Genomic DNA, 16,544 nt, shown 5'->3' on the forward strand with positions numbered 1-16,544 from the left:
TGTCCCCATAGCCAGAGTCGTTGTCCAGGGTTTGGGTCGTCGGGGCCCCCGCCCACGACTGCTACCCATATCACATAGCACCGGCCCCTTCTGATCCTTCCTGCGGGTGGTGGGCCTACAGGAAGGCGGGCCTATGTCACTCCTTCGGGCTGTGCCCGGCCGGGTCCCGTGGGCAAAGACCTGGCCAGCCCCAACCCCAGGCCTGGCTCCAGGGCGGGGCCCCGGTGACACCAATCCGGGCGACGTACGCTTCCTTGATGTCTTTCATAAGGGGCTTTTTGAACTGCTCTTAGTCTGACCCGTCACCTAGAACCTGTTTGCCTTGGGAGACCCTACCAGGGGCATTAAGCCCCGGACAACATAGCCTCTAGGATCATTCGGGTACTCAAACCCCTCCACCACGATAAGGTGGCAGTTCAAGGAGGAGCTGGCAATTTTATTTTGTTTTAAACATAGGAGTAAAACAACAAAATGTTGTCAAAAGTTGAATAATTTTTGGAAAAACACTATCTCTATGTTCTGCTCTGACTAATGCTCTGGTGTCATTTTAGAATGTTCTCTTTACAAACTCTGTGTCTAACAGGTCAGGCACCATTAACCAAGCATACTGCAGCAGAGTCAGAGCAGGTCAAAACACCCATTGGCGCAACCACACACACACACACACACACACACACACACACACACACACACACACACACACACACACACACACACGACAGATTGCTCAATTAGCCCTCCTTCCCTCCTTTAGCCTGTGCCTCTCTTAACCCTGCAGCTATACTTATAAGTCATTACACTCAGGGTCAAGTGTGATCCCTGTGCTTATCTGCATCAACAACTGGCAAGTGCAGGCGTTCTCTTGCACACACACACACACACACACACACACACACACACACACACACACACACACACACACACGCGCGCACACACACACACACAGATACCACACACATACATTCAGGCTGCACAGACCTCTGGTAAGTGTTGTGGGTAATAAAAAGTGATTTATGATGGATGTGTTTGAAGAGGCAATGCTGCCCTCATGTGCTCTACAGTTTGTAATTACAAGTGGTTGACATATTATTTGTGGATGATTGGTAAATACTGAATATGACTCGCCCTGCCATCCCTTCCTCAGAACAACATTTCACACAGAGGGTCACAAACACCTCACATACTGTTTACAGTGTACACTGGGATCGAACCCTTAGATCCACATGATAACTTAAAACATGGACAATTGTTTTGTTCAGGTGCTGAGTCCTAAAATTGGAACTGTGGGTTGGATCTCTTGAAATACATTGTTTTTGTGTAATAAATAACAAAAAGTATAGGAGCAGTTAGACATAAGTACTGGTCTTTTGAGAAATATTTCCCAGCTGCACAGACTTTGGCTTTGTGTGTTCTGGTGGAAGGGCTGAATCTCACTGGTCCTATTAGGATGAAATAGCTGGAGGTGGAATAGCGAGATGTTTTATCTGAGCTGGATCACAAAGCGTCTCTTCTCCTCTCTGGAGCCTCTTCAGTCTGAAAATGACTATGGGATGTGTGGTGGGCCAGGGAGGAAACTCCCTTTACCACAGCCCTGCTATCTCTGTGGGAGTTCATTACACACAAACTGGCCACACACATGAATGCACACACATACACAGATGCATTAACGCACACTCACACACAAAAAACACATTCTCATTCATAAGCACATATTGTCCGTACTATATGCACACATGCAATATTTGGTGTGGGAGATTATTACACACACACAGTCTGTGACATGAACACTGGTGGGCAGATGTGTACACCATTCACCACACTATAAACCAACCATCAGGAATATGTTTCTGTGGACATCCCCTGCCCCACCCATGAAGACAGACTCCCCAACAACCTTCCACCCACAGTCCCTCCACCCACAAAGTGTGGGGTGTGTGTGTCGGGGACAAGGATAGAGTGGCGCGCCTGATGTCTATGACACTGAGCCACTTGTGTTCAGATGGCAGCTGTTACAGTTAAACAGGCAGGAGGAAAGTCACTGAGGGGTCGCAGGGTCAGGACATGTGAGGGGTCATCCTATTATCACATGGACCACACACATGCACACATTTATACACCTACACTTGCGTGGACCGTCATTTACATAAATGCATTTTCATGTTCCTAACTTTAAAGCTGCATTAATCAATATGTTTCATAATACATGCTCAACTCTGTGGCACAGGGAATCTATCAGAGCTTTTTGGTTGAAATTAGAAATGCAATACAAAATGGGTCACTTGTGGTCACAAAACCACAGAGAATTTTCATGTTACTTTGCATTTCCCCTCTATGGAGTGTTTCAGCATTTTCACTCCATTGTTTTGGTTTTATGGCCCACAACTTTGCAGGTTTAGATCCTTCTCTTTGCTCTCATCATCCTTGTTTTCAGCTGTAGCGGGCAGCAAGCCTGCCACAGCCCCAAATGAATGACAATGTTGCTCTGTGTCTGCTGCATGTGTAAACAGGCATTTATCTTAAGCTCTATAAGACGGTAATACTGTATGTCACTGTTGTGTTTCCACTTGGTCGTGCTGCCCCCAAGTGGGGGAAAAATCTACATACTGTACTCAGCCCAGACAGTCTTAACCCTGTTAACAGCTCTTATCACCTACTTTCCAGAAGTAGTTTCACTTTCAAGGTCTAAAGATTAAAAAAATAAAAGGGTTCACTCACATACATGCAGGATTACACCTTGATTAAAGACATTCTTATCAAGTCAGTTCCCTGATCTCCTGTACACACTGCAAACTATGGGGCATTTATTGTGTTGCACTGACCAAACACTATGCTCACACATTATTACAAATAGTATGACCTACTAATTATTGAAAATAATGCTTTTGTAAAGAAATTAAGCAAATTATCAGATTGATATTCATACCAGCAACAGATTACCAGATCAAAGATAATTATCCAAACGCCATCATTCATTTCTGATTGCCAGACTAATCACTTATTACAAAAGACAAACTTCTCATGCAGAGCTCCCTGTCAGGAACACCTGATGTACGTGGCATTGTCCTCTCTCACTGAGGGAGTTTTTAGCTCTTATAGTTCAATATCTCAGGGAGGCCTTTCTGTGTGGTTACATGCTAATCCAGATGCCCATTGGATGCATGATGAGCACAACCTGACAGCTTTATTTCAGCAGAAACTGTCCTGGATATCTCATTTAACACTCCTCACACATGTTGGTTACTCACTAGTGGCTATTATGTAGCCTTTGGTGTCACCTGCTGGTGAACTTGGAGTATGACAGGTCATCAGAATTTGTAGAAATCTTTATTTATTGTCAGTCAAAAGTACATTATCCCCACACAGTAAAAATGGCCAAATAATTCACATTTAAGGCCATGACACTCTCTTGAAATTGGGAGGCAACATTGCAGTCGACAGTAAAAACAGAGAATGGAAATCTATAGAAACCAGCCGTCAAAACTGGCAAACCAAGCTGTCCCCAGTCAGAAACAGCAACGCTGAACAGGGAAGCTGATTCGTCCCTTTGAGTTAGAAGTGCCCAGACAGGGAGAGTGTCAGAGGTGTGTGAGATAAAACTTTTCTACAGTGGCACTGGAGGATGCGCTGACCGCCCCATTCCTCCAGAATGAAGAATAAAAGTTCACTGTTTAATTTAAGAGGTCAACTCTTGTCACAGTGAAATTTAGGGACTGTACAATGTGGACAGTACTCGTGTCAAATGCGAGTAAGAGCCAACATAAATTAGGAAAACTAAAATGCAACAACCCGATGATCTTTGTTCCTCCCTATCTACAATGTATGACTGAACAGGAATCTGACCAGAGCAAAAAAAAAAAAAAAGTTCATCACGCAACAGGTGGAGCTGTACATGAAGAAACCGAATGAAAGAGCAGAATATCTTGTTCTTCAGAGGTTGGTATGGACTTTTCGTGGTGCATCTTTCAGCAGATGCAATGAGAGTGTGTCCGTCTTCTGCACAGCGGTATGGATTTCGACACCTTGGCAGACAGCACTCAGCAGGAAATAAGCAAATTTGATTTTGAAAATAAACAAAAGGCTGTATTACAACATAACTGGGACAAAAATGGACAATGAAGAGACACAGCATCGGTGCCACTGCTGTCAAAATGTATGACATTAAAATATAAAAACAAATTGGATTCAAGCCATCCTGAGAACAATCTGAAAATAATAAATACACCCTGGCCAGAATTACAGAGCACCCTCCTGTCGACTGAAGATGTGTGTGTGTTTGTGTGTGTGGCAGGTAACTCAGTCCAGGCTGTGTCTGCTAGTGTGTTAGTATCCTTGTAGTCCATTGTAAATTTTCTGTACAGAGCCCTGCTTCAGAAGACCCCGAATACCTGCAACAACAGAACGATAAGGGTGAGGAAGAAAAAGGAACTGTAAGCTAAAGCAAAGCAGCACATATAAGAAGCTAGAGCCAACATTTCTTTGCCATTTCTCTTCAAAAAAATGAATCAATATTTAAATCAATGACTGGAACAACAGCTCCTCACCTTCACCTTTTCAAACACTCAATGAGATTTTACTTAAGAAGACTAAATTAACACTAAACTTGCTACTGGAGTTTGTCACTAGTGAGGAGGTACTCCAGAAATTTAGTGGTGTACTTCTATAAAGTTGGGTCCCTCATATGTGTCAATCTCCAAAATCACTTGACCTTACATTTTAAATACTAGAATGCATCTAATAGCATGTGGCTGGTGAACGCCCATGTCCTCCAAACGGCTCAAGTCATGGAGTGAAGTAACTTTTCCCAACACCAATCCGTCATTCTCACCATCTTTCTGCTGATCATCGAGCTGCGTCTGAGGAAACTCTACATCGAAGGTGATGATGAGGGAACCTCGGATGTTGATGTTGTCAAAGTTTGGCAGCCCCTCTCCTTTCTTCCACATTCGAGCACCAGGCTTGGTGATCTTATCTCTCACTATATGGACCTGTCACACAAAGACAGACGCAACCAGTCAAGGAAACTGGCACATTCAATCTAACACTTTTTTTAATAATATGAAACTTTAAATGGACTTTCACCTCAATAGCCTGAGTTATGAAACAGTGGATAACAAATGTCCCATACTATGACAGTTCTAAAAAAGTACCAAGTATATACAGAACCTTGTGTCCATCCAAATGCACAATGTCCATCTCAAAGCCAACCAGTGCTTCCACCAGGGAGATGGTGACGTTGGTGTACAGGTCATCTCCTCTGCGCTCAAACATGGGATGTCTAACAAGAAAAGCATCCCCATATCACATTACTGTATGTCACTAATCGAATATCTGCAAAGTATTTTGTTGCACACCACAGATGTACAGTAGAAATTTCACAGTAAGTAGAGTTAATTCATACTTCATCACTTTGATGCGGAAACGTAGATCTCCAGGTTCACCATCGATGTGGGGTTCCCCTGTGGTCACAGAAAAGATGTTAAAAAAAAATGTCAAATTTGAAAAACCAACACAAAGGATTTCCATAAAGCTTTAGGTAGATTTACCTTCTCCAATGAAAGGGTACTCCATTTCATCTCTCACTCCCTGCTCAATTTCTACCTCCAAGGTCCTCTCCTCATTTACCAGCCTGTGGTTAAGAAGCAGAACAGAAAATGTGTTGTGATATTAGGTTTGTTTGCTTTCTTAAACGCGCGCACACACACACACACACACACACACACACACACACACACACACACACACACACACACACACACACACACACATATATAGATTTCAGATAATATATCAGACAAATGATCTGATGTCTTGGTTGAAATCTAACTGTGTGATGTGTGTTCCCAGCAGTATTGAGGATACTAATGACCATAAGAGTTTTATCACAAGTAGCAACTTACTTTACATTGGGACACTCATCACACACCATCTCTTGAGTCATCTGAAAGCGGCCAGGTCCGAGCTGCGTCGTCCTCATTTCCTGTCTGCAGTTACACTTCCTCTTGCCAGGTGCTTCTTTGGCTACAGGCTTGTTACGTACAACCTGTGAGACAAAGTAGTTTTCGAAAAGATCACTAAATAAATCAAAGGAAACTGACAGGGAGTAAATACGTTGATGAATCAGCACCTCTTGCAATATACAACCAAAATTCCAAAACGATGGAATGCTGTATGAAACAGGTGATAGTATCATGATTGGGTATGAAAGGGGCATCCTGGAAAGGCTCAGTCGATCACAAGCAAGGATAGAAAGAGGTTCACCACTTTGTGAAAAACTGCGTGGGCAAATTGTCGAACAGTTGAAGAACGTTTCCTAACACACAATTACGAGGAAGTTAGGGAGTTCACCATTTACAATTCATGATATCAAGAAAAGATTCAGAGAATCCACAGAAATGTCAGCACCTATGCTGGGGCTATGCCGAAACCCAGCACTGAATGCCTGAGACCTTTGATCCTTCAGGCAGCGCTGCATTTAAAACCAACATGATTGTATAAAGGATATTACTACATGGGCTCAGGAACACGTCAGAAAACTATTGTCAGTAAACACAGTTTGTTGCTGCATCTACAAATGCAAGTTAAGGCTCTACCAGGCAGAGCGAAGGCCAAATATCAGCAACAACCAGAAACACTATCGACTTCTCTGGCCTGAGCTCATCTCAGATGGACTGAGGCAAAGTGAAAAGGTGCTCTGTAGTCTGACGAGTCCACATTTCAATTTGACTCCTCCAGGTTAAAGAGGAAAAGGACCACCCAGACCGCTACCAGCGCAAAGTTGAAAAGGCAGCATCTGTAACGGTATGAAGGTGTGTCAGTGCACACGGGATGGAGAACTGACACATCTGTGAGGCACCATTAATGTTCAAAGGTACACACAGGTTTAGGAACAACATCCAGAGGACGTCTTTTCAGTGATGTCGCTGCTTATTCCAGCCACACAATGCCAAACATTCTACACATGTCACAACAGAATGGCTTCAACAGAAAAAGGGTGCGAGTCAGACTCTGGCCTGCCTGAAGTCCACACCAGAATTCTTATCCTCTTGTCATGGCTGCTGCTGCCACAACCACAACCACAGCTGCAACCACCTCCACTTTGTGTTACCAACTTTAAATGTGTATAATGAGTGCAGGTTGTTTAGAGTAACGAAAATTTAGAAAACAGGATTTTCTCCTCACCTCAACAAAGTTCCCAGAGTACACCTCTTCGAGCGTGACCTCCAGGTCTAGTATGATGTCATTTCCTCTGGGGATGTTCCTGTCCTGTTGTTGTCGATTGCCTCCAAACATGAACCCAAAGTCACCAAAGAAGCTACAGCAGGAGGACAGATTAAGAGAAGTTGCATGAGAAGACTCATTTACGAATAGAATCACAGATTCAACTGTGTGTTTCACATCTATCTGGATTTCTAAAAATTCTCACTGAAAATGCTGTTTCAGTGACTTTGTGTTGCACCAATGTTTGTGCATGAATCCTAAGGTTTAATAGTGCGGCGAGACTATGCGACCTAGGCATACTTTGCCATTCTTATAAATAATAGGCTGCACTGTGGAATCACAATTAATTGATTAATTAATATATTACAGCATAAAACATTTCCTGTTGCCTGTGGATGGCGCAATGACTATTACTGAATATTGGTCTGTAGATGTCATCAAGCCAGGACTCTTATCAAACATGTGATATTTGGGGCAGGTTTGATTTGATACAGGTACGTACATATGGGAGCAGCATTGTTTGTGGATTTCAGTGCAGTGCTAGTTTGGCCAACAGGACAATATTAAAAATAAATGTCAAAATAATAAAATGTAAGCTAATTAGAATGTTGTTTGTTCCAACATCTCTTGAATTGTTGGAACGCTTGCTATAGGAGAAGAAAATGTACTTGGACAAGCAACCCTGTGGTTAGATTCAGGCTATGCTTCATTATTCATATCTTTCAAACAGTGTGCTTTGAAGGTATGAGGAATAAGCCATGAGTTTGGCAAATGCAATGGTATCTAACACACATTTGGCTGCAGCTGCTGGAGTCTGAAAAAACAAACAAAGAGCAGGACGGAGCTGCTATCATTACTCTACATTCTGATGTAGCGGCAACGTGGCTCACAGATAATGTAATCTGTAACCTAATAAATACATTTCTGTTATTACTGGTATCTAGCTTCATCCACTGTGTCACACTGACACAAGAGTCAGTGTGACTTTCAATAAGCCAGAGAACAAAATGTCTGAATTTCTCAAATTAACCACTATCCCATTTCAGGAAATTCACATTGCTTTTTAATGTAATTTTTAAATCTTATGGACACCACACATGTCTCTTTACATCAAACGTATAGGGGTGGAGTAAGAAATCTCAGATGTGGACCTCTCAAAAAGAGGGAAATTATGACCAAATGATCTGCATGGCTGTGCAGTACCAGGATCAAGTGAGAATGTTCTTTGTCTTTGCGTGAACCAGCCCTTGAAGTTGACCCTACTGACCTTCAGCACACAGTGAAGTATCACATTGCTTTTTTCCCCCGGTATAAAAGCACCTGAGTTCATGAAACCAACCTGGAGAAGATATCGTTGTGTGAGCCGTGGTGTCCCTCCTTGAGTCCATCTTCTCCATAGGCGTCATACTGTTTCCTTTTCTCCTCATCTGACAGCACCTACAAATGAACAACCTGTCAGTCACACAACAACCTAATTCTACTTTGTGTTTATTCACATTTCACACAGGTGTGGAAAAACTAAGATAAACACATTTTCAATACAATTCTATTTCAAAACACAACCTCACACATCATCAGAACCTCTTTTAAACAGTCTTAACAGAACATGAACAAAATTCACAAAAAACGAAATTATTTGCATACTGAATCCGATTATACTGTCCAGGTGTTCATGTGGCATTGTGTCCTCTCCATGTTCATCAAATAACGTGACGAATAATTCATTTTTCATTTATCATTTTTCAGAGCAATGTGAACATTTGATATGCTAACACCAGCAGAGGTTATCTGAATCCACTCCCACTTCCCCATCTCTGGTTTTCCTGAATGCCAGCTGTCCCGCGTAACAGCCAATCAGATGCAGCCACACGCTATAGTCGACCAATCAGTGGCCGTACCGTTTCCAACAACAACCAAATGGCTAATGTGCAAAAGACGTTTGTATTGGTGCCTCGAGCGCTTCCGCACACAATCAGTATTTCCATTCAAGATCTATAATACCGTTTCCTGACAGCTTATATACTTCTGTAACTTAAACAACTGCAACCATCTTTTAAATCAGTATAAGTTTACTTCCTCTCTTATTAGCTGTCACTGGCATCGAGCACACGATAGAAATACACCCACCTCATAAGCTGCCCCCAGGTCTGCAAATTTGTCTTGAGCTTTTGGGTCGTCTGGGTTCCTGTCGGGGTGTAACTGCAGAGCCAGCTTTCTGTAGGCCTTCTTAATGTCCCTGATTGATGCGCTCTTGCTCACCCCCAAGATCTTATAGAAATCTCGCCTACACGATAAAGGGGGATAACAGGTTATGGAGGAGGCACATAGCAAGAGCACAACACACAAAACAAGAAAAGGAGTAGCTAGATAGCACTACTGATACCTTAAGGGTTAATTATTTGGATAAAACGCCAGCTAGCTAGCTGCAGTCACCGGGGAGGAAGCCGGTTTGGTTTCCCTGTTGTGAAGGCTAGCTGCTAGCTAACTACGCTAGTAGCCAGTCATCCAAAAATGGAAGTTAACAGTTAGCGTTACAGTCCTAAGTGGTGTTGGCTGAACGTAAGCGTTTAGATAGAAAACAGCACAATTCAACGAAACACTTATTAGTGCGTTAGCTCAGTATGTCAACTGAGTGCAGTCCACTCCACACATGTAGAACAGGTCTAGACCAATCACAATGAAACATGTGTACCACCTGGCGATGCTGTTTCACCGCTGTACGCACACTCTCACAGACCGACTTACCCCGCAAGCACCGCCGTGGTAACGTAAAGAAGCAGGCAGCATACATGACAGAGATTCATCCCTTTGGTAGCCATGGATCCCCCAATTTCTAAAGTGGGTAGCAAAAGAACAGCCGGCTTTTGAGGGTTGGATCCCGCGGCCAGTCACAAGCTTTCTTCCTCCTGTCAGAGACAGCCCGCCCACTGGATGTCGGGAATCCCACCTCTCTGTCAAAATCCCGCCTACCATTAAATAAACATGTAGAATTCCTCCTTAGATTTAGCATCCAATCCAGATGTTGTATTTTACATTTATTTCTGACTGCCTTCCATTTTAAATGTTTCCCTGCATATCTCCTATATTTCAGTCTTAAAAAAAACAAAAACAAAACTTTGCTAACGTTGAGGGGGGTACAACTGTTTGCTACATTCCACTCCGGTACAGCAGGTGGCAGTATGTAGAACATTATCTGCAACATCTAGTGATGACAACTATTCACTCAAATGATAGCCGAAGAAGAAGAAAAAGATGAAACTGCCAAAAGTCTAAAAGATTGTGCAAATATCTTATCAAATGAAAGGAGGCTTATCTGTGCGTTGGTCAAAGTCATGCTTTAAAAATATATACGGCAGAGGGATTTTTCTCCATTCTCAAGGAAGGAAAAGCAACAACACAACAAGCACTATGTTTATGCAATCTTTCCCATTCATTTTCATAATCACTCTCTGCTACCAAAATAAGTGCTATATGCTCTTTTGTGTTTTCATTTATATAAATCAGGGATAAATCACAGCATCACTTTCAACCAGCTATCTGACCACCATACAACAGAATACAGGAGGTGGTTGACATTGCTGACTGACATGTAATCTATTACAAACAAACAAACAAACAAAAAAAAAAAAAAAAAATATATATATATATATATATATATATATATATATATATATATATATATATATATATATATATATATATATATATAAAGAGAAGGCCAAATATATATATATATATATATATATATATATATATAATTTTTTTTTTTTTTTTTTTACTTTTCTAACCTCACCAAACTTGGCAATAAAGCTTTTTCTGATTCTGATTCTGATGAAATGTGAAAGTGAATGAAAGTGACGCATCCTAGTACAGTAGAAGGCGCTATACGGTTTTCACATTGGTTGGTATCCGACATAACACACAAAGAAGATGGAGCCAGTGTATTGCAGCATTTGTGGATTTGTTTACGTCTTTCTTTTTGTAAATATACGCTTTCTCTTGGTACATCAAAAATACTCCTAGTTACTGTGGTATTTAACCAGAGAGTCGCATTATTATGACGCCAGTACATGGCGAGTTATCATAAGCTGTTAACATACAGTCGTTAGCAAACCAACAGTGCTAACATGCTAGCTTATGCATATATTTGGTGCCACTTCACCAAAAAGTTGTCTTTCCGGCTATTTAAAGCAACGTGTCACTGTAGGGCATTCGTGCAATGTACATCATTCTCATGGCAGAAGACGCGTTATTTATCAGAAACAAGAACACTACGTCCGCTGTAGGAGAGGCTACGTCCCACTACCAGCTACCTGCTCCTCTCACCTAAACGTTAATATTGAATTGGATGTTGTGTGTTGTCGTTTCTGTTTGCAGTCAGTGTTTTCATTTTGAACCATTCTACTTGTTTATATACTGAGTTATATTGGGTTTTTACTGTACCATTATAAAATTCTACAATATGTGTTATACATTCAAATAACTATACTGGGTTATACATAGTTATTTTTAACAAACTGTTGTTATTCTTATTTATACGTTCTGTTACATTTCTAAAACAATTGTTGTATTTTGAGTTTGTTTAATTGCTACTGCAATGGAATAATTTCCCAAATTGAGATCAATAAAGAAACAGTCTAAGTGTCTCTCTGCCTGATTCCAGTGCTGGAAACTCTTTGGGGAAGAATACTGTAGTTTTCACTCCACTTACAGCTACATTTGTTTAAAACTTGATACTGTGCATAATATCAACATTTTACAAACAAAACATATGATTGGTTTCTAAACTATGACATTGTTGCAGATTAAACTAACCAACAGTGTACAAAGAAGTTCAGACCTGCTATAACATGAAATGGTGCCGACATATGAAGGCATCAAAAATAGTACAGTGATAATATCACAGTATGAAAGGGGACATTCAACAGTGTATTTTGCTCTTGTTTCTGCAAGTTATTTTTGCTGATGGTATTTTTATTTTCAGTAGGGTTGTTTTACATTGTCGTATTTATACTTTGATTGAAGTACTTATTGCACCACTGCCTGATTCAGTTAAAATGAGAGTTACACAGTGAAATATGAAGACAACCACATTGACTCTGCAGGCTGTATGAGAGGTGTCAGTTAAAGGCTGAGTATGATGAGCACAGAGCCTGCCAGCCTGGAAAGCACTGCATGCGTTGTACCAGAGTGATGATTTTGAATCAGCTGTAGTTGCCTAATTGTTTTTTTTTGTTTAGGCCAGTAAAGACTCCATTGCAATAGTCCAACCTACTGAAAATGAATGCATGAACAAGTTTTTCCATGTCTTCTTTGGACAGACATCCTTTAATTCTGGTTATATTTTTCAGGTGGTAGAAGGCTGATTTGGTAATGAGCTTTAAATGGTTGTTAAAATTCATATCAGAATCAATAATTAAACCAAGATTTCTGGCTTTATCTGTTGTTGTCAGTGACATGGAGTTAAGTTGAGCACTGATCTTTGACCTTTCATTTTTGGGGCCAAATACAATCACTTCTGTTTTATCTGCATTAAGCTGAAGAAAATTCTGGCACATCCACTCATTGATTTGATGAATACACTCACTCAGTGAAAGTAAGGGACTGTAGTCATGTGACGACACAGAAATATAAAGTTGTGTATCATTGCATAAGTATGATAAGAAATATTATGATGCTTCATAATCTGAGCTAGGGGCAACATGTAGATATTGAAAAGAAGTGGTCCGAGAATGGACCCTTGTGGCACTCCACACATCATCTTTTTTCATTCAGACACACACTCACCAATTGACACAAAGTAGTCTCTATCTTGTAAATAGGATTTGAACCAGTGTAGTACAGTGCCAGTTAGTCCCACCCACTTTTCCAGTCTGTCAAGAAGTATGTCATGATCAACCGTATCAAAGGCAGCACTGAGATCTAATAATACTAAGACTGAGGTTTTGGAAGCATCATTATTCAGATGTATGTCATTTAAAACTTTGATAAGTACAGTCTCAGTGCTGTGGTGTGGACGAAATCCAGACTGAAATGCATTAAAAAGATTGTTCTGCATCATGAAAGTATGCATTTGTTGAAAAACAACCCTTTCAATAATAATATAATTATAATAATAATTTTAGGAGAGGTTTTATTACTGCAGTTTTCAAGGCCTGGGGAAACTGACCGGACTGAAGAGAATTATTTATTATCTGCAACACATCTGGAGCTATGCAGTTAAAAACATTTTTAAAAAAGTTTGTTGGCCGAGTATCAAGGCAGCATGTTGTGGATTTTAACTGTGATACAGTTTCTGTCAGCCTTGTATGATCTAGAAGGTTAAAATGTGCTAGATTAACTGGAGAACAAGAAGGCACAGATGGACTTATCATTTTGCCTGAGCTGAAGCTGCGCACTGTTTGTCTTATCCTTAAATTTTTTTCTGTAAAAAAGGCTGCAAAATCATTGCATGACTTGTCGGATAGCAGTTCAGGAGGGACTGATGCTGTGGGGTTTGTCAGTCTATCCACAACAGAAAACAAAGTGCGGGCATTAGTACAGTTTCTGTTGATAATCTCTGAGAAGAACGCTTGCCTTGCCTTCTTCAGATCATGGTTATAGGTGTGGAGACTGTTTTTGTAAATCTCATAATGAACCTGGAGTTTGGTTTTGCGACCTGCACTCTGCCTGTCTGCAGACTCTTTTGGACTTTTGGACTTTGACCAGTGTGGTCTTTCTCCAAGGTGCCTTTTTCCTTCCTGACAGAACTTTGGTCTTAATCGGGGCGATGGAGTCAATAATAGTCATAACTTTGGAACTGAAACTATTTACAAGGTCATCAGTTGAAGCTGAGGGCAGTGTTAGTGATGGTGTAAAAGACTGAGTGAAGACTGCACTGGTGTTATCATTAATAGAGCAACATCCGTCACCACAACCTCAGAGATATTAAGCCCTTTGGAGATAACCAAATCTAATAATATGCCCTTTGTTATGTGTTGAATGTGTTATGTGTTGAGATAGGCCGAGATGATCCAGAATGTTTAAAAGTTCTTTAGCACATCCATCTTTGAGATTAGCTGCACTCCCAGGTATTTGTAGGTCCATACAATCTCCACACAGTCCCCTTTGATGGTCACAGGCTCCGGATGAGCGCTGGGCCTCCTGAAGTCCACCACCATCTCCCTGGTCTTGGTGGTGTGGAGGTGCAGGTGGTTGGAGTCACACCATGTGACAAAGTCCTGGATCAGTGTCCTGAAGTCCTCCTCCTGTCCACTCCTGATACCGCCCACGATAGCAGTGTCGTCTGTGAACATTTGCACGTGGCAGGTCTCTGAGTTGTATTGGAAGTCCGATGTGTACAGGGTGAGCAGGCCTGGAGAGAGCACGGTCCCCTGTGATGCTCCTGTGCTGCAAACCACGGTGTCAGACCTGCAGTCCCCCAGTCTCACATACTGAGGTCTGCCTGTCAGATAGTCTTTAATCCAGACCACCAGGTGTCAGCCTACTCCAATCTCTCTCAGTTTATCTCTGAGGAGCAGAGGCTGGATGGTGTTGAAGGCACTGGAGAATGTAATCCTCACTGCACCGCTGCCCCTGTCCAGGTGGGAGAGGGTTCAGTGTAGTAAGTAGACAATGGCGTCCTCCACTCCCACCTTCTCCTGGTAAACAAACTGCAGAGGATCGAGGGCATGGCGCACCTGTGGCCTCAGGTGGTGTAGCAGCAGCCGCTCCATGGTCTTCATCATGTGTGATGTCAGGGTGACTGGCCTGAAGTCATTCAGCTGCTCAGGTTTTGGTCTCTTTGGGACTGGGATGATGCAGGATGTTTTCCACAGCTGAGGGACCCTCCCCTGCTCCAGGCTCAGGTTGAAGATGCGCTGTAGGGGGTCTCCCAGCTCCAATGCGCAGGCCTTCAGCAGTTGAGGGGATACTCTGGACCCGCTGCCTTGCTGGGTTGAAGCCTCCTCAGCTCTCTGCATACCGGGGCTGCTGTGATCTTGGGTGGGGGGATGGTCTCCTCTGTGCTGGTGTTGAGAGGGAGAGCAGAGGGTGGGGAGGGGGATACAGTACTCTGAGGTGCGAATGAATTGGTGTGCTCAAACCTGTTGAAGAAGTTGTTCAGCTGGTTCCCTCTCTCCACATCTCCTTCGATGGTGGTGGCTGCGGCTGGTGATGATCTTCATTCCATCCCACACCTCCTTTATGCTGTCATTCTGCATGGTGGAACAGTGGTAACACTGTTGCCTCACAGCTAGAAGGTCCCGGGTTCAAATCCCGCCTGGGGTGCTGTGGGCGCTGGGGGTGTGTCTTCCACCATGCCTTCGGTGCCCTTTAAGGGGCCTTTCTGTGTGGAGTTTGCATGTTCTCTCTGTGTTCACCTGGGGTGTCCTCCATTAGGAAAAAAAAAAACGAAACACTAAAAACATGCAAGAAGATCACCCACCGCTCCTGGTCTGCCGTGGAGGAAGGACTTACCAGGATGGGTTAAAAGCAGAGAAAAGAATTTCACTTAAGCATGGCGTGTGCAGTTTCCCTCTGCAACTCTGTATGTTGTGTGTTGTGACTAATAAAGGGATGTTTTCTTCTTCTTCTTCTTCTTCTCCAGTTTCCTTCCGTACTGCTCCTTCACCTCCCTGAGCTGGACTCTGAGTTCCCTCTGCATGCGCTTAAGCTCCTGCTGATCATCGTCCTTGAAAGCCGTCTTCTTCTGTGTATGAGCTCCCACAGGTTTTCCCTCCACCTGCCTTTGCTGCTGCTCCATCCATCACCTCCAACTCAAAGTAAGTTTGCTTTGGACAGTTTGGATCAAAATGGATGTTTCTCTTTTTTTCTGACTGGCTCTTGATGTGTGGCTGTGGTCACCATCAACAAGCCAGACTTCATCAAATCACGGTCTCCTTATATTTAACTTCTACCAGCTGTTGATTGATTTCAGGTGTCTGTTCTTTGCCTTCCAAACATGTCTGCATGAATATTATTAGAATCAGTGTCTGTTAATGGGTGTAATGCACAGCACAGCACAGCACAGCACAGCACAGCACAGCACAGCACAGCACAGCACAGCACAGCACAGCACAGACAAGGTTACATTTACACACGTCTTGTATTATTGTGCTTCTCTTAACATTGCCACAGCGGTAACATGAGCTCTCACTCTGTTCTTGTCCTGTAGAAAGACAAGGCGTGAAAACCAGCAGCAGGACGATTGGCCGTACGTCAAAAAGCAGCCAAATGCCTTCATGCTCTTCATGCTCTTCATGTAGGAGCAGAAGCCAAACGCTGAGGCCGACATCAGCTGAAGAGGGAGCGTGGCTGTGAATGCAGTCCTGGGTCAGAGAGTAAGT

General features: G+C 42.5%; 1 protein-coding gene across 1 annotated transcript; it reads right to left on the reverse strand.

The window, feature by feature from the left end:
* Window positions 1–3,306: 3,306 nt before the first annotated feature.
* On the reverse strand, window positions 3,307–10,147 carry dnajb11 (DnaJ heat shock protein family (Hsp40) member B11). Its single transcript, XM_070976714.1, has 10 exons — window positions 9,964–10,147; window positions 9,346–9,502; window positions 8,558–8,655; window positions 7,180–7,312; window positions 5,898–6,040; window positions 5,544–5,626; window positions 5,399–5,456; window positions 5,164–5,275; window positions 4,826–4,985; window positions 3,307–4,385 (listed from the first exon to the last, which is right to left on the reverse strand). Exons 1-10 carry the CDS (start codon window positions 10,035–10,037, stop codon window positions 4,321–4,323), a joined length of 1,083 nt encoding a protein of 360 aa, XP_070832815.1. The 5' UTR covers window positions 10,038–10,147; the 3' UTR covers window positions 3,307–4,320.
* Window positions 10,148–16,544: the final 6,397 nt, after the last annotated feature.

The sequence above is a fragment of the Chaetodon trifascialis genome, chromosome 12, assembly GCF_039877785.1.
Source record: "Chaetodon trifascialis isolate fChaTrf1 chromosome 12, fChaTrf1.hap1, whole genome shotgun sequence".
In the NCBI taxonomy this organism is placed as follows: Eukaryota; Metazoa; Chordata; class Actinopteri; order Chaetodontiformes; family Chaetodontidae; genus Chaetodon; species Chaetodon trifascialis.

Excerpts from the sequence above, each read along its gene's own strand:
- dnajb11 (XM_070976714.1), bottom strand. The coding sequence starts at position 10,037 with ATGGCTACCAAAGGGATGAATCTCTGTCATGTATGCTGCCTGCTTCTT. Across the intron at positions 8,656-9,345 it reads ACCTGGGGGCAGCTTATGAG|GTGCTGTCAGATGAGGAGAA; the intron begins GTGGGTGTATTT and ends GTTCATTTGTAG. Across the intron at positions 6,041-7,179 it reads ACTCTGGGAACTTTGTTGAG|GTTGTACGTAACAAGCCTGT; the intron begins GTGAGGAGAAAA and ends TTTGTCTCACAG.